We start from the raw sequence: 23,192 nt of genomic DNA, 5'->3' as shown, positions 1-23,192 counted from the left end.
CTTTTGGATCGATAGTATCAAACGGTATCTGTCATTTCACATCCCTGCATTTCCAGTGTGAGACGCACCATGTTCAGACCACATATTCCCTCTGTGTTATATACACAGAGAAGGAAGCCATTTCAATGCAAGCTTCTCCTACACTGTTAACAGCTTTCTGATTCACTACCCAACTTTGAATCAATAGTTCTGAGTGATGTTTCCTAAACACGCAGGCTGAATTCAAGGTCAATTGATTGTTTTTGGCAGATCATAGCCTTTCCCATTAGGGAAAAAAAATGCATTTTTTCCCCATTTTTGGGCCCCCTTTTTCATGTCATGTAGCATGGGGCTCTGTAGTGATCTGTGGCTTTTGACACAAGTCTTGGTAAAATTCTGACTTCAAGAAACAGGAATAAGAGTTGTTTTCCATTAAGCTGTATACCGTTTTCTGGGCAGATGTAAAGCAGCCACTTGTAGCCTCTTGTATATTTTGAGCAATCAGAGTTTTGGTTTGAAAGTCTATGTTTATCTGTTTTGGAGCTTCCTTTTCTATGAAGTCAGTATATATTTTCCTTGCTTTTGAGGACAGCTTTTGGGGTGACTTGGTTTTTTTGAAGTCTTCACAGGCCAGCCAGAATTCAATGTTTTCTTCACAGAATTCAGATTTTAAAAAAGCCCTGAATGTGGCAAGACCATATTTACGGGCTAGCAGGTCATCAAATGCTTCTGACCATAGCTGTGCTTCTTCAGGAGAAGGCTTGATAAGAGTCTGCTGTTTTCTTTTCTTCCCAGTTTTGGGTTTCCCAGGAGTAGAGGAATTTTGCAAGAAGTAGCTCAAACAAGCCTTCCAATCTTTTAAAAGGGTCCACTTCATCTTCTCTCGCTTCTCTTTGCTCTTTGGCCCGCTACCAGTGTTTTTGTCCATAGAACTGCAGTCATGTTGGACAGCCAAGAACATAGCACTGCATTATTGTCCTCCTGCTTGGGTCAGCCCCAACATCCTTTCTTGATAAAAACACTTCAAAAGGTAGGAATTGAAGTTAACTTCCTCAGTATGATAAAGAGCATATGTGAGAAAGCAACGGCCAGCATAGTACTTTATGGTGAGAGACTGGAAAGCCTTCCCTCTAAGATCAGGAACGAGACATTGTGCTAGAAGTGCTAGCCAGGGCAATCTGGCAAGACAAAGAAATAAAAGGCGTCCAAATTAGAAAGGAAGAAGTAAAACTGTTATTATTTGCAGATGATTTGATCTTATATCTAGAAAGCCCTGAGAAACTGATGACATAGCTACTAGAGTAATAAACAAATTTAGCAAAGTAGCAGGATACAAGATTAATGCACGTAAGTCAGTAATGTTCCTATACACAGGAAATCACCTAACTGAAGAGACACTCAAGAAAAAGATTCCATTTTCAATAGCAACCAAAAAAATCAAGTACCTAAGAATAAACTTAACCAAGATGTAAAAGACCTATACAAAGAAAACTACATAACTTTACTAAAAGAAATAGAAAGGGACCTAAAAAGGTGGAAAAATATTCATTGTTCATGGATAGGAAGGCTAAATGTCATTAAGATGACAATTGTACACAAACTCATCTACAGATTCAATGCAATCCCTATTAAAATTCCAGCAACCTACTTCGCAGATTTGGAAAGGCTAGTTATCAAATTTATTTGGAAAAGGAAAATGCCTTGAATTGCTAAAAACATTCTAAAAAAGGAAAACAAAGTGAGAGGGCTTATACTCCCTGACTTTGAAGCTTTTTATAAAGTCACAGTAGTCAAAACAGCATGGTACTGGCACAAAGATAGACATATTGATCAATGGAATTGAATTGAGGATTCAGAGATAGACCCCCAGATCTGTGGTCGACTGATCTTCGGTAAAGCCCCCAAAGCCACTGAACTGGGACATAACAGTCTTTTCAACAAATGGGGCTGGAAGAACTGGATATCCATATCCAAAAGAATGAACGAGGACCCTTTCCACATACCCTACACAAAAATTAACTCAAAATGGGTTAAAGACCTCAACATAAGAGAGAGTACCATAAAACTCCTAGAAGGCAATGTAGGGAAACATCTTGAAGACCTTGTATTAGGCGGCCACTTCCTAGACCTTATACTCAAAGCACAAGCAACAAAAGAAAAAATAGATAAATGGGAACTTTTCAAACTTAGAAGTTTCTGTATCTCAAAGGAATTTGTCAGAAAGGTGAAGAGGCAGCCAATTCAATGGGAAAAAATATTTGGAAGCCATGTATCTGACAAAAGACTGATATCTTGCATATATAAAAAAATCCTACAACTCAATGACAGTAGCACAGACAGCCCAATTATAAAATGTACAAAAGATATGAAAAGACAGTTCTCTGAAGAGGAAATACAAATGGCCAAAAAAACACATGAAAAAATGTTCAGCATCACTAGCTATTAGGGAGATGCAAATTAAGACCACAATGAGATACCATCTCATGCCAATTAGAGTGGCTGCCATTAATCAAACAGGTAACTACAAATGCTGGAGAGGATGTGGAGAAATTGGAACACTTATTCATTGTTGGTGGGACTGTATAATGGTTCAGCCATTCTGGAAGACAGTCTGGCAGTTCCTTAGAAAACCAGATACAGAGTTACCCTTCGATCCAGCAATCACACTTCTTGGTATTTACCCGGAAGATCTGAAAGCAGTGACGTGAACAGATATCAGAATGCCAATGTTCATAGCAGCATTATTCACAATTGCCAAGACACAATTCTGTCCTTCAACAGAAGAGTGGATGAACAAAATGTGGTATATAGACACGATGGAATACTATGCGGCAGTGAGAAAGAATGATGTTGGTGAAACATATGACAACATGGATGAACCTTGAAGGCATAATGCTGAGTGAAATAAGCCAGGCACAAAAAGAGAAATATTATATGTTACCACTAATATGAACATTGAAAAATGTAAAATAAATGGTTTATAATGTAGAATGTAGGGGACCTAGCGATAGCAATTAGTGAAGGGGAAAGGATAATCTAATAAGAACAGATAAGTTATCATGGGTAAATTTAATATTCTGGGAATGCTCAGGAATGACTAAGGTTTCTTAATTTCTGGTGGGTATGGTAGGAACACATTCACAGAAATGTAATTATCTTAGGTTATCTGTTTTTTATTCCTTTGCTAGATTATAGTTTGTATATTTTCTTGGGGTAGAGTAGGAACATCTTGGAAGTAATATAGTTATTTTAGGTTACTTGTTTTTTCTTACTCCTTTGTTTTGGTTTTGTTTGAAATGTTTTTTTATTGTCTGGTTTTTTTTAAATTTTTTGATAAAGTTAATTAAAAAAAAAAAAACAATGAAAAATTATGCCGAGTCCCCCTGTGGAGCTGGGGGAGAATGCAGGGGTGAAGGGCTTTCTCACCTGGATGCTTGCTGATGTTCTCACAAACTTTGAGGACTGGCGGTTTGATGTGCCAAACCCTCTATCACGGGGCTTGCCCTTAAGAATCTTGTTACTGCAGAGGAGAGAGGCTAGGTCTGCTTGTAATTGTGCCTATGAGTCTCCCCCTGAATCCCTCTTTGTTGCTCAGATGTGGCCCTCTCTCTCTAGCTAAGCCAACTTGGTGGTTGAAATCACTGCCCTCCCCCCTACATACGATCTGACACCTAGGGGTGTAAATCTCCCGGAAAATGCGGAATGTTACTCCTGGGGAGAAATCTGGACTCAGCATTGTGGGATGAAAAACATCTTGACCAAAAGGTGGATGTGAAATGAAATGAAATGAAGTTTCAGTGGTTGAGAGATTCCAAATGGAGTCGACAGGTCACTCTGGTGGGCACTCTTATGCACAATATAGATAACTCTTTTTAGGTTTAATGAATTGGAATAGCCGTAAATACCTGAAACTCTCAGACTACAACCCAGCAGCCTTGAAGCTTGGGGATGATTGTGTAGCAGTGTAGCTTACAAGGGGTGACAATGTGATTGTGAAAGCCTTGTGGAACGCACTCCACTTTGTCCAGTGTATGGATGGATGAGTGGAAAAATGGGGGTGAAAAACTAAAGGAAAAATAGGGCGGGGTGGGGAACGATTTGGGTGTTCTTTTTTTTACTAATTTTTTATTCTTATTTTCACTTTTTCTGGTACAAAGAAGATGTTCAAAGAATAGATCATGGTGATGAATGAACAACTATATGATGGTAATGTGAATAATTGATTATATATTTTGGATGATTGTATGGTGTGTGAATAAATCTTATTAAAAAAAACTCTGGTCACATACGGTTATGAGTGAATGTCTCTGACTTAGATAAATGAATGAAGTAGGTTCCAGGTATGACCATTAAATGCTTTCTCAGTGTCTTTCTGAAAAGAAGCAAATTCAAATGAATGAGACCATGCAAGGTTTTCCAACACATTTCCCTCCACCCCACCTGAAGATATATTTAGGCCATAGCATCGATCCCTATTCTCAAGTTGTATTGAGAATATGTCACCTCCTACAGAGGCAGCCCTAAGCTAAATTTGTGGATAGGGTAATGAAAAAATCTCTTAAAATATAGCCCTTAGTGGAAAACTTCTGAAGACTGAAAAGGCTTCATGAGTTCAAGAAAATAATAATTTATCTTATTTTAATGAAAATTTAAAACCTGCAGAACGTTAGAGAGAATAGTATAATAAATACCAACTCTTAAAAGTATCAATATTTTGCTAATTTTGCTTCATCTATCTCATCTCCCCCCATCCCCCAATATGCACACTTTTTTCTTTCTGGAGTATTTTCAAAGAAAATTCTGGACATCATGACATTTTACCCATGTACATATTTAAGTTTGTATTTCTAATAAGGACTTCTAATTTAACCATCTAGCATTATCACACTTAATAAAACTAGTAAGTTCTTAAAATTGTTTCTTTTTAATTAAGAGCAAAACAAAACCCACACATTGCATTTGGTTTTCTGTCTCTAAAGTCTCTTTTATTATTATGTTACAATTTTTCAATGTTTACAAACACTCCATACCCATCAAGCAATTCCCTCTTCCCTGCTCCCTGCTCTGCCTTGTAACCTCTAATCTACTTTTTTCTGTCTCTATGAATTTGCTATTTCTGGATATTTCATATAAATGAAATCATACAGTGTTTATCCAATGTGCCTTGCTTATTTCATTCAGCATGTTTTCAAAGTTCATCCGTTTTGCAGCATATCTCAAAACTTCATTTCTTCTTGTGGCTGAATAATATTCCATTGTATGTATATACCAAAGTTCATCAATTCATTCATCTGTTGATGGACACTTGGGTTCTTTCTACTTTGGGGCTGTTATCAGTATGCTACTATGAACACTAGTGTACAAGTAACTGTCTGAGTCCCTGTTTCCAATTTCTTTGAGTATAGACCTAGGAGTGGAATGACCAACTCATATGATGATTTTATATTTACCTTTGTTTGTATATTTACCTTTACAGTGCCTGTACCATTTTACATCCCTACGAACAATGTAAAATGGTTCCAATTTCTCAGCATCCTTTCCAATACTTTTCTGTTTTGTTTTTTTTTTTAAATTTAATAATAGCCATCCTGTGGAAGTAAAGTGGTCTTTTATTTTTTTAATGCCGTCAGTTTGTTGGAGCTACAAGGTCATTTGGACTCTAGCTCATACCATATTTTGCATTTGGCTGTTGGCTTCCCATGGTACCATTTAACTAGGAAGGAGTAAGTTTTTAATGGTATATATTTTGAATAAGAATGCACTCATTAAATTAGGCAGGATATCCAGCTCCAATGGATACTTGGACATCTATTTACTCTTGGTAGCAAATGTAAGAGTTGGAAAACTTTTGAATAATATGGGACTTAGAGCTTGGAGAAAAATACATATTTTTATTTTGTAGCATTCAAACTATCAGGGAATTCAGCAATGGACCAATTGGCAAGTTGGGGGACAAGAATTAATAATAAAGTGCTGTAAATCTATCTTGGTTTAATATTCATATTTATCAGAATTTCTGTTCTTCATTTTCCATCATGCTTGCCTTTTTGCCCATAATCAGCAAAGGCAATCATTCAACATTCCCTGATAAACAAACCTACTAAGTTTTGTGTTAATATTGAGACAGTGTTCTGACAGAGGTTCAAAAAATTCGTCAAACAGAAACTAAAATTCATTTGCAGTCATTTGTATTGAGAGAAATCAGTTTTCTAGCTTTTCATTTAGAACAAATTTCATGAAGGAACATGTAGTACCAGAGTCACACTTGTAAAATTTATCATTATATATATGTATATGTTTCCAAAATTTCTTATAATTTTTCAGAGTGGAACAATGGAGTTTTAGAGTAACTGTAAAAGGCTCTTAACCAAATTTGCACCTTAATATTTGATGTTTCACTTTGCTGGTATGGCTGTGCTTTGAATATAAAGTCAATGTTGTTTAAATAGTATCATCATAAATATTTTACTATATTGACTTCACATACATTCTGGTGTAGCAAGAATTTTTAAAGAAAATTTTCTATTGTATTTTTAAACTACTGTACATAATAGGTGGGTACACTAGTATATTATTAAATTTTCCTTCTTGATAAATTTATCAGCATTAATAATTAGATTTCCCAACTACCAGGTGGGGAAAGATAATAGAATTCCTGCTTTGGATAAAGAAGCAGATGTTCCATAGGTAAGTTCTATTTTTGTTTCTGAAACAGTAACTGTGATTCTTTACTTCAGATTATAGCCCTGAATACTAAATTTCAGAGAGAAGTTCTGTACAGATTTGCAGTACAGTAGTAGAGAACAGAAACCTCTAAGTCCTTGTGTTACATTGAACTATCTGAGCCTATTTGGGGACTCTCTTAAGCCAGGCCAGTGAACCATTCTCTGTATTGTTAATGTTCTGTAGCTGTGGCCATCCTCTGTTAGGGAAGTTCATTTAAGAATATGGGGGAATGCTTTAGGAAACTTATGGCTAACAGTAGAGCCCCCATGTGGCAAAATTGTGATTCAAGCAAAACTTGGCTTAGTACCTGGAAGCAAATGCTAGTCCTTAATAAGAATAAAATTCAGAACCCCTTTATTTGGATCTGGGTTAAGAATTTGGTTATTTATTCAACAAATGTTTATTAAGTTTTTATACTCATTTGGTGCTTGGCATACAACAGTGAATAAGACAAAGTGCCCACCATCAGAGGACTTGCATTCTAGTTAATGAGATAGACAATAAAAACACACATCATAGACTGACTGAAGGTTTGGGAGAAGAGGAAAAAAAATGAACATCGTAGCTATACTACACTGTCAAGTGGTGATAAGTGCTGTGGAGAAAAGTAGTGGAGGGTAAGGACTAGTGACAGTTTGATGGGGTGGTCAGGAAATCCTTTTCTGAGCAGTTAATATTTGAGAGCAAGTGGGAGCAACCTCTGTGATTATCTGTTCCCTCAGATGTCACCTACCCTTGGAATCTTTCACTGATCACCCCTGACACCATAATAGTGGCTTCAGAAAACCACTGCTTCCCCTTCAACCCTTCATCCCCCAAATGGACAAATTCTCTTCCTTGTACCAAGTAGCACATCTGAAAATTGAAACAAAATTTTACAAATTTAGGAGATAACACAAAGAAAATGATCATGGAAAGAAACATAATTTGTAAAGCAAAGATTACTTACCTTTAATATGTGTTCCACACCAGGGGTCTTTCCCTTCATGACTGAACAAAGAAATATCTGCTTTAGTATTCTTCAACAGGAACACTAGTCCTAAACATCTGAACTCCTCAAATTCTAATCAAAGAGGAGACAGAGCTCTCTCTTCTCCTTACACTGGGTTGGTTTTCTTAGATCCTGTTTCCTGATTGGAAATTGGAACCAGGAATATTTGCTCCGTGAGGTGTGACCCCATCTACTCTAAGACCCTTTGCAGGCCTCATCAATCATGTATCATCTTCATACAATAAGCCCATTGTTCAAATAAATGTTTCACATATACAGTAAACAGAGAAATATTTCCACAAGTATTTCCTTATCTATCCATTAGTGATTTTCTTTCACTCCCAGTACTCTGTCCCCAGGATCCTATTGTGACCAAGTTCTTTTTGGATGTTGTTTAACCTATTAGTTCACAATGGCTTATATTATCAGTGTAGCTGAAATTTAATAGGTAAATCTGGAAAATGGAAAATATCAAGGAAACTTAGATAACTGAATGTTTAACCCAATTTTTACTTTTTATTGAAGTAATATATGTACATATTTTTAAAAGCAAGTAGGAGATAAGATTTGTATTGACAGCATCCATTCTAGCCCCTCCTCACCTTCTCCATTTATTCTTCTCAGATGCAGTCATTTTATTTTAGCTACTATTTATTTCTCATAATATTTCTGAATTTTGTTGACTCTTCAGTTTCTTCTTGCTATAACTGAGCATTTAATATCATACACTCTCCTCTCTACCCATGGTAATACAGTATTAAATAAATAGACAGTATTTACATTATGATGACTATGTAAGCAATGACTCTGCTGGGTCAAGTGATGTACTAGATTATGTTGCCATTCTTATTTACCGTTTTGCTTTTCTTGGCAGTTGAACATTGCCCCTATTTTCTCTTTCTCTCTCTTTTAAATTTGCTTGGTTTTCTTTATATCTAGTGCTAATTATTTTATCCAAATGTTTTAACAAATTTCTCAATTGCCTAATTTTTCCAACCATCCAAACTCTTCAGATAATCATGCAGTTTTATTTTTCCCTGGGAGACTTGCTTCCTGTGGCACTTCATTTCTCTGCTCCAATATCTAATCATAGCTGTTAACCTAGGACTTCCCTTCACCATTCTTCTATATTGAATGCCCTGTTTCCTAGATCCCACATACTCATTTTCTTGTTTTATCACTCATTTTGTTGAATCTCATCCACTAATTGATTCATAAGAAGGGGTACAAGGGAAATAAAGATGTCTGAATTGTACGTTTAGATCACCCTTACTCTTTTTAATAGATTAGCTTTATATATGATTCTGGGCTGTAAATCATTTTTCCTCAGAATGTTTAAGATATTTAGCCACTGCCTTCTCGCACCCCCCTTGCTGTTGTACCTGGAGTCAGCTGCTATTCTGATTCTCACTTATTCGTGCATAATTTATGTTTTTAAAATACTCTCTTTTTAACAGTACTTGGAATTGCACAAGGATGTACTTTGTTTTGGGCCTTTTTTCATTCATTTTTCTGGGTACACAGTGGACCTTTTAAATCTGGTGGCTGTGTCCTTCATTTCTGTGAAAATTATAGAATTTTTTTTGTTTTTTTCATTCTTCCCACTTTCTTTATTCCCTCTCTGGAATTTCTGTTGGTCAAATTTTGGACTTCTGGAATGTTGCTTGTTTTTCCTCTCCTATTTCCTACCTCTTTATGTTTTTGTCATGTTCAGGGTGATTTCTTCAGCTTTATGTTGCTATCTATCTATCTATCTATCTGTCTATCATCTATCTAATATTTATTTATTTATTCATTTATTCATTCATTCATGTTTAGATCAGGTGTCAGTAAACTATGGCATGACCAAAGGCAGCAATGATGCTGTTGGGTCAAATGGTAAATAAATTCAAGTTTTTATAAAGAAAGTGTTATTGGAACATAGTCATTCTCATTAACATATGTATTGACTCTGGCTACACTCATGTTACAACTGCCGAGTTGAGAGACCAAATGGCCTGTAAGCCTAAAATATTTAATATGTGGCCCTTTACAGAAAAAAGTTTGCTGAGCTCCCCCCTGCCCCGCCACTACCCACAATGTAGATGATCTTATTTGTTATATTCATGATCTTGTTTTTGGTTATTTTATTGCTCCTTCTTCATGGCATACTATTTTATGAATATGTCATCTTTTCTCACTTTGAGGATTTTATTTGGAGTTTTCTGGTAGCATACAAGTTGCTGAAATGTCATTTTCTCAGGTGATCTAGTCAGTTCATTTTGGGTTATTTTATCTTGGATGCTTTTATAAAATATTGAGAATCTTGTGTGCTCATTCAGATTGTTGAGTGAGGCACTAAAAGCTGTTAGTTCTTTGGGTAGGGGCAAGGTTTTGACTGTGGATTTCATGGTGGTATGATTAGCAGTGAGCTTACTTTTTCACTGAGGAATCTCCAGATGCATGTATGTAGAATTTTATTCCCCAGAGGAGACCCCCAGCTTCCTGCATGGGAGTTAACACCTGGAGCAAGACAGGGCCCTAAATTCACTATGAACATTCTCATTTAATGCTCCTATTTTTAGTCCCTTACCTCACTGCTGTGCCTGAAATACTTGGGTCTAGCCTTTCAGCGATGAATTTGCCAGAAAATAAACTGCTCTTTTCTACCGGATGGAAAAGATAGTTCCTTGATTGCTTGGGGTGAGGATGGGGATCTGGAAGTCAACCACTCTCAATAAAGATTTTAAACCAATCCCCCTGTTCTTAAGTCCCATGTTCATCCCACACTTTCTGGTGTCTCTCTGACTTGTGCTGCACAACATGGGAGGCTCCTCTATAAGCACTTAGGTTTAACTTCCTTGACTCTACAAATTCTGTGTTCTATATTTTCCAAAAATGTATGGAAATTTTTCTTCCATTCACTCTTGTCTCTTTTTTATTCTTATGTAAGGACAAATGAATATAAATGAGTTTTGAGGAGGAAGAGGCAGTAAAAGTGTGTGATCAATCTGTCATGTTTCTGACATGAATTTCTTATGACAGATTTCAAGGATGGCAGGTGATGATAGGGGTTGAGGGAAGGAGACTATTACAGCTGTCATATAAATCAGGATTTAACCTGAGGATAGCAATGGGGAGTAAAGGTCTTCAGTTACAAAAATGGGCTGCCTTAATCTTTTGTAACCCATGTCTTCCAGTCTACTTTTAACCAGCATCATTATAAGGTCCCTTACTATGTAGACATTTCTCTATATGATCTTTAAGTAAGAGGAAAGTTGGATGTATTGTACTTACTTGTAGCTTCCTTGGCTGTCTAATTCACTGAGTGTCCACTACTATTTCATTTATTCTTCTGTGTGTTGCAGTTGAAATGTTCCTCCATTTGTTCATTTACTTCTGAACTTGGAATCATTCCACATCCTCCTTTTAACCTAGATCAACTTATTCATTTCTGCAAGCAGTCCCCAAAAGTGCTAGGAAACTAATTTTTTAAATACCTTTTGTGTGTTTATCTCTTGATGTTGAATATTGAGGGAAGATATTTGATGGAAATGGAATGTCTTTTAAGCTACGTTTTCTCTATCATTTCATTTTTGTATTTATTGTAACTGCAAATGTACACATTTTCAGTATCTATAATGGGTTTAATTTGCTTGAGCCCAGTATTTCCTCAAAAGAATGAGTTTATAAGTTTATAATGATAGTTTATAATGAAAAAGACATGATAGAATGTTAAGTATATGCTATCTTAAGAAATCATTTATACCCTGAACTGAAACACATTTTCCCACTTTTCTGTATCAAAATTTTGGTTTTGATTATTATCACCTATACCTAGAATGAAGTCTCAAATTGAAAAATATATACTTTGCTATTTTCAAATTTACATTTGTGATTTAATAATACAAACTGGGAAAAAAGTGAACTTGATTTCTGTGTGTGTGTGTGTGTGTTTATATCTCTAGGAAGCAGAGCTTTACCAGTAATGTTGCAATTAGGTAACTATTTATTTTGGATCCAAGCTTGTTTCTTCTGATAGCTCAGTGTTATCACTGGTAACAGGTAGCATATAGTCATGTAAATTATTTCTTCTATTCTCTGGCTTTACTTGAGATCAGACTTTCCCTTAAAGGCAACAACCTAAATTGATTCTATTTTTTTTTAATAGTATTTAGCTAAAACTATGAAAATATTCTTATTTATTGTATACAATTTTCAGTCTTGGTATTTTCCTTCTGAGCTACTCTAGGCTTCTACCTAGAGAAACCAAAACAAATGTCATCACATGTGTAAGCCATTAGTCCTAATTCTTGAGCTTTGAAGGTTTTCTGTGGATACTTTTAAAAGTCTTGAGAGATTTTACATAAGGTAAACTTTGAAAATATTGTGGTGATACCAAGTAATAATGATATAAGGGCTTAGAGACTCACAGAACAGGAGGGATTTTGAGATTACTTTGTCGAACTCACATTTTACAAATCAAACTGAAGCACAGAGAGATAAAGTGACTGGCTCTATTCATACATGACACAGCTTCAGGAATTTGGGGCAAAACCTAGATCCTTTGACTCCAGTCTATTTCTTATAATCATTCTGACTTTGTTTAAGCAAAATCAAAGTTTTTCCATATACCACTCTGTTGTTAACCCTCTGCACCAGTGTCATACCTTATAAGTTTATCATGCTAACACTTATTTAGGTTTGTGGTGCTGCTCTGTGGGTTACATGCCTTTAAACAACCATTTACAAGCATGTTCGCTTCCATTGCATCACTGATACTTATAATTCCATCAACGAACCATAGTCACACCTGACCAGTCCCATACCATTAAGTTCACCCTCATTATCATATCTATATGTATTAGATCATCCCCCCTTCACTAGCTTCTGTCTATTTCTAGGTCCCCTATATTCTACATTATAAGACACTTATTTTAACTTTTATACAGAGTTCACATTAGTGGAGACATACAATATTTCTCCTTTTGTGTCTGGCTTATTTCGCTCAGCTTTATGTCTTCAAGTTTCATCCATGTTGTCATGTTTCATGACCTTGTTCCTTCTTGCTGCTGCATAGTATTCCATCGTATGTATATACTACAATTTTTTTATCCACTCGTCTGTTGAAGGACATTTGAATTGTTTCCATCTCTTGGCAATTGTGAACAATACCACTATGAACATCGGTGTGCAAATATCTGTTCGTGTCACTGCTTTCAGATCTTCTGGGTATATACTGAGAAGTAAAATTGCTGGATCATAGGGTAAGTTGATACCTAGTTTTCTGAGGAATCACCAAACTGTCTTCCAGAGTGGCTATACCATTATGCAGTCCCACCAGCAATGAATAAGGTTCCCAATTTCTCCACATCCTCTCCAGCATTTATTGTTAGAAGGCAGCCATTCTTATTGGTGTGAGATGATATCTCATTGTGGTCTTGATTTGCATCTCCCTAATAGCTAGTGAAGATGAACTTTTTTTCATGTGTTTTTTAGACATTTGTATTTCCTCTTCGGAGAAATGTTTTTCATGTCTTTTGCCCACTTTATAATTGGGCTGTTTGTATTACTGTTGTTGAGTTGTAGGATTTCTTTATATATGCAAGATATCAGTCTCTTATCAGATATATGGTTTCCAAATATTTTCTCCCATTATGTTGCTTGCTTCTTCACCTTTTTGACAAATTTCTTTGAGTAACAGAAGCTTTTGATTTTGAGGAGTTCCCATTTATCTATTTTTTCTTTTCTTGCTTGTGCTTTGGATGTAAGGTCTAAGAAGCAACCCCATAATACTAGGTCTTGAAGATGTTTCCCTACATTATCTTCTAGGAGTTTTATGGTACTTTCTGTTATATTGATGTCTTTGATCCATTTTGAGTTAATTTTTGTATAGGGTGTGAGGTAGGGGTCTTCTTTCATTCTTTTGGATATGGATTTCCAGTTCTCCCAGCCCAATTTTTTGAAGAGACTGTTCTGTCCCAGTTCAAGTGGATTTGGGGGCCTTATCAAAGTCAGTTGACCATAGGTCTGGGGGTCTATTTCTGTCCTAGTTTGCTAATGCTGTGGAATGCAAAACACCAGAGATGGATTGGCTTTTATAAAAAGGGGGTTTATTTGGCTATACAGTTACAGTCTTAAGGCCATAAAGTATCCAAGGTAACATATCAGTAATTGGGTACCTTCACTGGAGGATGGCGAATGGCGTCCGGGAAGCCTCTGTTAGCTGGGAAGGCATGTGGCTGGCGTCTGCTCCAAAGTTCTGGTTTCAAAATGGCTTTCTCCCAGGACATTCCTCTCTAGCAAGCTTGCTCCTCTTCAAAACATCACTCACAGCTGCACTCTGTTTCCTCTCCTTGAGCCAGCTCATTTATATGGCTCCACTGATCAAGGCCCACCCCGAATGGGTGGGGCCACACCTCCATGGGAGTATCCCACCAGAGTCACCTCCCGCAGCTGGGTGGGGCACATCTCCATGCAAACAACCTAATCCAAACATTCCAACTTAATCCCCACTATTCTGTCTGCCCCACAAGATTGCACCAAAGAATATGGCTTTTTCTGGGGGACATAATACATTCAAACTGGCACAATTTCTGTACTCTCAATTCAATTCCATTGATCAACATGTCTGTCTTTGTGCTAATACCATGGTTTTTTGACTACTGTGGCTTTCTAGTAGTCTTCAAAGGCAGTAAATGTAAGTCCTCCCACTTTGTTTTTCTTTTAGAATGTTTTTAGCAATTTGAGGCCCATTTCCTTTCCAATTAAATTTGACAACTAGCTTTTTGAAGTCTGAAAAATAGGTTGTTGGAATTTTGATTGGAATTGCATTGAATCTGTAGATTAGTTTGGATAGGATTGACATCTTTATGACATTTAACCTTCCTATCCATGAACACAGAGTATCTTTCCATCTCTTTAGGTCCCCTTTTCTTTCTTTTAGTAAAGTTATGTAATTTTCTGTGTAGAGGTCTTTTACATCCTTGTTAAATTTATTCCTAGGTACTTGATTTTTTTAATTGCTATTGTGAATAGAATCTTTTTCTTCGGTGTCTCTTTACTTAGGTCATTTTTAATGTATAGGAACATTACTGATGCTGAATTCGTTTATTAGTTCAAATAGCTATGTCATTGATTTCTCAGGATTTTCTAAATATAAGATCATATCATCTGCAAATAATGACAGTTTTAGTTCTTCTTTTTCAATTTGGATGCCTTTTATTTCTTTGTCTTGCCAGATTGCTCTGGCTAGAACTTTTAGCACAATGTTGATTAATAGTGGTGTCAGCAGGCATCCTTGTCTCATTCTTGATCATAGAGGGAAGGCTTTCAGTCTCTCACCATTGAGTATTATGCTGGCTGTGGGTTTTTCATATATGCCCTTCAACACGTTGAGGAACTTTCCTTCAATTCCTACCTTTTGAAGTGTTTTTATCAAAAAACGATGCTGGATTTTGTCGAATGCTTTTTCAGCATCTATTGAGATGATCATTTCATTTTTCCTTTTTGATTTGTTAATGTGTTGTATTACATTGATTGATTTTCTCATGATGAACCACCCTTGCATACCTGGGATGAACCCCACTTGGTCATGGTGTATAATTTTTTTAATGTGTCTTTGGATTCTATTTGCAAGTATTTTGTTAAGAATTTTTGCATCCATATTCATTAGGGAGATTGGCCTGTAGTTTTTATTTCGTGTAGCATGTTTATCTGGTTTTGGTATTAGAGTGATGTTGGCTTCATAACATGAGTTAGGTAGTATTCTGTTTCCTTCAATTTTTTTAAGGAATTTAAGTAGGAATGGTGTCATTTCTTTTTGGAAAGTATGGTGGAATTCTGTGAAGCCTTCTGGCCCTGAGCTTTTATTTTAGGAAGTTTTTTGATGGCTGATTGGATCTCTTTACTTGTGATTGGTTTGTTGAGGTTTTCTATTTCTTCTTTGGTCAGTCTAGGTTGTTCATGTTTTTCCAGGAAATTATCCATTTCCTCTAAATTGTTTAGTTTGTTGGCATACAGTTGTTCATAGCATCCTCTTATAATTTTTTAAATTTTCGGGATTCGCAGTAATGTCCCCACTGCCGTTTATTATTTTATTTATTTGGGTCTTCCCTCATTTTGACTTTGTCCGTCTAGCTGAGGGTTTGTCAATTTTGTTGTTCTTCTCAAAGAACCAACTTTTGGTTTTATTTACTCTCTCTATTATTTTGTTGTTGTTGTTTTTCTGTATATCATTTATTTCTGCTTTAATCCTTGTTTCTTTTCTTCTACTTGCCTTAGGATCAATTTGCTGATCATTTTCTAGCATCTTCAGTTGTTCCATCAGTTCTTTGATTTTAGCTCTTTCTTCCTTTTTAATGTATGCATATAGAGCTGTAAGTTTCCCCCTCAGTACCACCTTTGCTGCATCCCATAGGTTTTGATGTTGTGTTCTCATTTTCATTTGTCTCTAGATATTTAGTAATTTCTTCTGCAGTTTCTTCCTTGAGGCACTGATTGTTTAGGTAGGAGTGTGTTGTTTAACCTCCAGGTATTTGTAAATCTTCTGATTCTTTGATGGTTATTGACTTCTAATTGCATTCCATTGCGGTCAGAGAATGTGCTTTGAATAATTTCAATATTTTAAATTTATTGAGGCTTGTTTCATGCCCCAGCGTATGATCTACCCTGAAGAAAGTTACGTGAGCACTTGAGCAGTGTGTATATCCTGGACACTTGTGATGTAATGCTCTATGTATGTCTGTTACGTCTCATTCCTTTATCATATTGTGTAGGTTCTCAATTTCCATATTAGTCCTCTGTCTGGTTGTTCTATCTATAGGGGAGAGTGGTGTATTGAAATCTCCCATGCTTATTGTGAAAGCTTTTATTGCTCCCTTCAGTTTTGCCAATGTTTGTCTCAGGTTCTTTGGGGCACCTTGATTTGGTGCATAAACATTTATAATTGTTATTTCTTCTTGGTGAATTGCCCCTTTTATTAGTATATAGTGCTGTTCTTTGTCTCTTATGACATCCTTGCATTTAAAGTCTATTTTGTCTGAAATTAGTATTGCTACCCCTGCTTTTTTTTGGCTGTAGCTTGCATGGAATATTTTTTTTCCATCCTTTCACTTTCAATTTCTATATGTCACTGGGCCTAAGATACATTTCTGGGAAATAGCATATTGATCATTCATATTTTTTTAATCCATTCTGCCAGTCTATAGCTTTTAATTGGGGAGTTTAATCCATTCACATTCAGTGTTATTACTGTGAAGGCTATTCTTGAATTGGCCATCTTATCCTTTGGCTTTTATTTGTCAGATCTATTTTTTTTCCCCTCTCTCTCTTTATTCTCTTTATTCTCTTTATTCTTTTTAGTTACCCTTCTTACTAATACTCTTCAGTTATGTGCCCTTCTCCAGGCCTCTGTCTCCTTTCTTTTTTTCTCAGCTGCTAGTGCTACCTTTAGTATTTCTTGTAGGGCAGGTCTCTTGTTAATAAATTGTCTTAGCATTTGTTTGTCTGTGAAAATTATGAATGAGAGCTTTACTGGATAAAGAATTCTTGGCTTACAGTTTTTCTCTTTCAGAATTTTAAATATGTCATACCACTGCCTTCTTGCCACAGTGGTGCCTGCTGAGTAGCAGTAGTTACTTAGTCTTATGTTGTTCCCTTGTATGTGATGAATCGCTTTTCCCTTGCTGCTTTCAGAACTTTCTCCTTCTCTTCAGCATTTGACAATCTTATCAGAATATATCTCAAAGTGGGTTTATTTGGATTTATTCTATTTGGAATTTGTTGGGCTTCTTTAATTTGCATATTTATGTCATTTAGAAGGATTGGGAAGTTTTCCCCAAAAATGTCTTCAAATACTCTTCCTAGCCCTTTACTCTTCTCTTCACCTTCTGGAAAACCAATGATTCTTATATTTGCGCTCTTCATGTTGTCCATAATTTCCCTGAGATCCATTCCAAATATATTTTGATTTTTTCACCATTTGTTCTTTTGTGCTATCACTTTCCATTGTCCTGACCTCGAGTTCGCTAATTTGTTCCTGTACCTGTTCAAATCTGCTGTTGTTGTCTCAAGAATATTTTTAATTTGATCAACAGTGTCCTTTATTTCCATAACATATGCTATTTTTTATTTACTCTTGCAAATTCTTCTTTATGCTCTTCTAGGGTGTTCTTCTTGTCCTTTATATCCTGAGCCATGACATTGATGTTTGTGTGTACTTCTTTGATTAATTAATCCAAGTTCTCTGTCTCTCTGGCCTTTTAATTTGGACATTTGGGTTATCCATATCTTCTGGTTTCTTCATATGGTTTATAATTTTCTGTTTTTTTTTTGGCCTCTTGGCATTTGCTTATCTTGATAGGGTTCTTTTAGGATATGCAGGATTACGTGAACATTTATTGATAATTTGGCAGAGCTACAGCTTGGAGTGCAGTTTCTCTGACCTACCAGCAGATATTGCTCGTGAGCCACCTCTTAACCTCAAACCAGTTCTCCCTCACCTTTGCCTATGTACTGAGTGGGGGTCCAAACCATGTGGAAGTCCAATCAGTGCAACAATTTTCCGTGTGCACTGGGGACTGCTAGCCCTATGGGTAAGAAGCATGCCCTGTGGGTAAGAAGCATGCCCTGTGCATTTTGGCAGGGAGTCTGCTCCAGGACACAGAGGTCCCATCAATTCCCGGGGCTTCGTGTGAGGTACTCTGGGGCTGCAGAGTTGCACGTCTCACCTTCCAGCTCAGATGCCCCTCAATCCCTGTCTGCTGTGTGCCCATGAGTCCTTGGGATTGGGGGAGGCTTCTGGCACTTTTTTGTGGTGTCTTTGCCTCTAGGCTGTGCAAACTCTGAGCTTCCATGAAGGAAGAGTGGATGCCATCACAAGCCTATGAAATCCTGAATTTTCTCAAGGAAACTCTCGGCCGCAGCATTGTGAAAGGTCATCTCCCCAGCCACTGCAAAGATCACTTCACAGGGCATGGAAAGCTGCCCCTTTCCATGCTTGTCTGCCTGCTACAACTGCTAGTCCCTGGCATGGGGACTCTTGGCTGCAGGTCTGTGAAGGGTTATCAACCAAGCCAAGTGCTGAGGAGGGTGCCTGGCTTCAACCACCCATTCCCTGGTGGTGTTCCAGGCCAAATACTCACCAGTCTTAAACACAGTGTCTCAGCTTCTCCAAGTACACACTATGGGTGTAGAAGTCCCTGCCAAGCTGGTGGAATCCTGTAACTGCTGTTCTGGAGTGTTCTGTCCTTTATCTCATGTTTTTAATGGAGGAGAATTTTGTTCTGTCTCTTCTAATCCACCATCTTCCTGGAAGCCCTCTGCATAGTGTTTTAACATTCTGGATATTTTTAGTACTTTTAGGCAGGAGAATGAAGTCTGATTTACCACAGGTCCCACCAGTTTTCACACACTGGGCAACTTCACACATTTGTTGTTACCTTTATGAAGGCAGTTGAGTTTGCAACCCCCTGCCCATACCTGAATGGCAGTGCATGTTCTCCTGGCCTGCATTTCTGTTGCCCACTGTGGGTCAGGCCCTGTGCTGCATACTTCCTTCACTTTTGAGATTTGGTGAGTCTTCTGTGGAATGGCCCAAAACAGCTCCAGAATGGTCTCACTTCCTTCCCAAACACTACTGAAAATCTGGTTATGTTATGTCTCCTGCTTAAATCCCTTGAGTAGCTCATCGTCTCTTCCATGTTTAAATAGCAGACTCATCCTTATTATATACAAACTATGAAATCTACAACCCTTTCATGCCAAAGTATTTATCATTCTCTGAACAAAGTCCTGTTCTTTCATATCTTCATTCCTCTATTTATGCTGTTCTCTATTATTTGAACAGCCTTCTCCACTTTCTATCTGATTAAATCTGTTATAAGATTTATCTCAAGTGTTTTATCCTCCATAAACCCTTCTCTAAAGATTTCGATGACTTCTTCATAAGCATTTTTGTGTTGTCTATCATATACATACGTGACATAAAAATACATTTTATTCTACTTGTTTATATGTCAATTTTTCCAACAGAATATCCTCTATATTCAGAGATGGTGGAATTTCATTCAGCTTTAAATTTTACTATCAATAGATAATACATACTCAATATGTGTTAGTTGAAAGGAAAAAAAAATCAAGATAATCCAGGAGAAGATACTTTTAATACCTCTGTTATAATTAAAACTCCCAATTCAATAGTCTTTGTTGAACTTAGAATAAGGTGTGACATCGGGTTGGTTGTACAGGTTAGTGTGAAGCCCCTATATATCCCAGAGTAATTTGGGCAGAGAATAAAAATGTATTTGCAAAGTCCCCTTGAGGGACTGGGGGAAAATGTGGAAATATTAAACTCCCCCACCTGGGGAATTCTTGATATTCTCACAAGTATTGGGGACTACCAATTTAGAAGGCCAAGCCCTTGAAGCATGTTACTGCAAAGGAGACTGTAATTATGCCTACATGTCACCCCCAGAAAACCTCTTTTGTTGCTCATATGTGGCCTTTCTCTCTAAGCCAACTCTGCCGGTAAATTCACCGCCCTCCCCTCTACATGGGACGTGACTCTGAGGGGTGTAAATCTCTCTGGCAATATGGGACATAACTCCCAGGGATGAGCCTGGACCTAGTATTGTAGGATTGAGAAAGCCTTCTTGACCAAAAGGGGGAAGAGAAATGAAACAAAGTTTCATTGCTGAGAGATTTCAAATGGAGTCAAGAGGTAATTCTGGAGGTTATTCTTATGAGTTATATAGATATCCCTTTTAGTTTTTAGTATGTTGGAATAGCTAGAGGGGAATACCTGAAGCTGTTGAACTGCAACCCAGTATCCTTGATTGTTGAAGAGGATTCTATAACTATATAGTTTACATGGTGTGACCATGTGATTATTGAAAACCTTGTGGCTCACACTCCCTTTATCCAGTGTATGGACAGATGAATAGAAAAATGGGGACAAAAATTAAATGAATAATATGGGTGGTGGGGAGGATGGGGTATTTTGGGTATTCTTTTTTACTTTTACTTTTATTCATATTGTTTTTTTTTTTTTTTTTGAGTAATGAAAATGTTCAAAAATTGTTGTGATGAAGGCCCAAATATATGATGGTACTGTGAACAATTGATTGTATACTTTGGATGATTGTATGGTATGTGATTGTATCTTAATAAAATTGAATTAAAAAGTCTATGTTGCACAAGATATGAGCAAATGTAAAGGGGTTGGTATGTGTTAAACATGAAGAAGACTAAAATATTTGTGTCAAAAAGCCAAAATACTGGTTTATATTTTGCCATTTGTAATCTCTATTTGATTAGAACATGTTACAGATGGAATTTTATTACCTCCTCTTACCCTTCCAACCTGAGAAATTCTACTTTGAGGGTGTTTTCATATGTTTCTGAAGGTAGTGACCTTATTTGTATTCTTAGAAAAACAACTCAATTCCTTACTTGAGATTGTTTGTCAAAATGTGTAGAAGTTTGAGGGCAAACTCCTTCTTATTTGGGGTCTTTTACTTCTGTTCCTGACTCATTATGTATCAGGTGGTTCTTGGCTTTGGTGGGCTTTCATGAGTATCTTAGTGGGATATTTGTAACCTGGAGAAGCTTACCAACAGTGTGGAGAATTCTGACTCTAGAATACAGTCCAGGAAGATGCCTGACCTAAACGATTGTTCGTAATCTGGACTTTGTATGTCTACTTCGTGCCAGTCCTCATTCTAGGTGCTACAGGTAGAATTAGGAGAAAGGGCATGTTTTTACAGTCATGATGTTTGCAATCTAGTATGGCATGCAAATAAATAAAAGTCTTGTTACAATATGGGTAATGAGTGCTATCATGGAAAAACCCAGGGCACTGTGTGATTCCTCCATGGAATGGCAATAAACTAGACTCTTCTGCAGGGGTAAGAACTGAACTAAGTCCATATCCATAATTCCTAGCAAGGAAACACTACTTTGATAAAAATCAATGATTAATAAATCTAGCCATAGTAGCACTTCTTATTTTTTAAGTTCTCAGTTTATTGTCAGTAGACATGGTTTGAAACAAGTTATGAGACTTAACCTAACTAGTATCCAGTATAACCAGCCCCTCTTAGTGAGCACTCTGTAACATATGGACAATGAAAAACCTGGCAAGAATTATTGGTCAGTATGTTCAAAATCCATACAGGGCATCTTTGGTAGTCAGTACCATCCTTTCATCCTACACGTTTGTTAAAACAGAGGAGGTGTAATGGTGATAGCTTGGATAAGGTTCTTGTCCACAAATACTGTAGCCTGACTGAGACAAATGTGGACCTGTTGTGAGAAATAATTGCGTCTGGCAGCTTGTATGCTGTAAGAAACTGGCGTGGAGTCACATTGTCATCACAGAGACTTGAGGTTGAAGCAAAAGCACTTGAAGTCACTGGGAGGAGCATCTACTAAGGATACATTTTTATTTCATAATGCAAAAATCAATGTGAAATCCTGATCCAAATTTTTGGTATTTTCCCATAGGAAGATTAGGTATCTTAGGCAGGCTGGCATGTGGCATACACTAACTTCCTTTAGAGTTTTCAATATCAGAATCAATTTGAGACCATCAGATAGAGCCTCTAGCCAAGGCTTTCAAGCAGACAATTCCCAGATATGCTGTGTGTAGGGAAGTCAAGATAATGTCTTCTGGAATAATAATGTAACTTCTCTATGAAATGTATCACTTATGGTCAGAGAACTCAAGTTGATGTTTTCAGATTGGCTTCAAATCTTTTGGTCAGTTTCTCTGAGAGAGCCTTTTCCACATCTACTTTATGACCAAGGACAATCAGGGATCCTTTTAGTTTAATCATGCTATTCATTAACCAGAAAATTAAAATCAAGGAAGCTTTCACTTGTGTAATTTTCCAGTGGTAGTAGTAAATATATTTTGATATCTATTGGGGTAGACAGTCCCAACTACTAGATATTGCTGACATTCTCTGAACTATAATTGATGATAGTTTGAGTTGAGAACATTAATCCTTATGCAAATTCATCATGTACATAAATTGGAAAGTTCCTAATATGGGATATTGAGATCTTCAAGTTTGGGAGGAACATGATAACAAGTTTCTGTTCAAGATGGAACACCTCTCAAAATATGAATCTCGGGAAAGCAACTGAAGGTCAAACCTTTCAGTATAGTCCACAGAACTATTTTTTTAAAAGAGGAGAAAAATAATTCTTTGTTTGTAGATTATGGATTGTTTACCTAGAATAGCTAAGAGATTCAAATGAGAAGTTATTAGGATCAGAAAGACAAGATAGTAACCAGAAAGATTACAAAGTAAGTACGCAAAAGTGATTGCTTCCTATTAGTTTTCAAACTGGTTATTGTTAGTAGAATTGAAAAATCTTCTAAATTAGTAAAACAGAAAATGTTTTACAAATTAAAATTAACCTCTGACTAAGTTTAGGAAATGTACAGGGCCTATTCCAGGAACACTAGAAACAAAAGCAGTAACGACGATAACAAAATGTTACTGTGGGA

The 23,192-nt window shown here is 36.7% G+C and overlaps 2 protein-coding genes across 5 annotated transcripts in view; one reads left to right on the top strand and one right to left on the bottom strand.

Annotated features, from left to right (window-relative positions):
* The window catches only part of CTNNA3 (catenin alpha 3), a 1,946,492-nt gene that overhangs the window by 783,765 nt on the left and 1,139,535 nt on the right, over positions 1-23,192 (top strand). The window lies entirely within an intron of this gene.
* Positions 317-7,693, bottom strand: LOC119510714 (regulator of G-protein signaling 2-like). The gene is made up of 3 exons (XM_037805091.1): positions 7,655-7,693; positions 7,439-7,560; positions 317-944 (listed from the first exon to the last, which is right to left on the bottom strand). The coding sequence occupies exons 1-3, from the start codon at positions 7,691-7,693 to the stop codon at positions 317-319; spliced, it is 789 nt and encodes a 262-aa protein (XP_037661019.1).

Source organism: Choloepus didactylus, chromosome 15 (genome assembly GCF_015220235.1).
Source record: "Choloepus didactylus isolate mChoDid1 chromosome 15, mChoDid1.pri, whole genome shotgun sequence".
Classification (NCBI taxonomy): Eukaryota; Metazoa; Chordata; class Mammalia; order Pilosa; family Megalonychidae; genus Choloepus; species Choloepus didactylus.
The sequence above is the reverse complement of the archived record's forward strand: the minus strand, read 5'-3'. Positions and strand labels throughout refer to the sequence as shown.

What these genes read in the sequence shown, in the direction of transcription:
- LOC119510714 (XM_037805091.1), bottom strand. Translation starts at nt 7,693, where the DNA reads ATGAAGGGAAAGACCCCTGGTGTGGAACACATATTAAAG. An exon ending in GTGTGGAACACATATTAAAG is followed by an intron (nt 7,561 to 7,654) that starts GTAAGTAATCTT and finishes TTCAATTTTCAG; the next exon opens with ATGTGCTACTTGGTACAAGG. An exon ending in ATCAGTGAAAGATTCCAAGG is followed by an intron (nt 945 to 7,438) that starts GTAGGTGACATC and finishes ACAATAATGCAG; the next exon opens with TGCTATGTTCTTGGCTGTCC.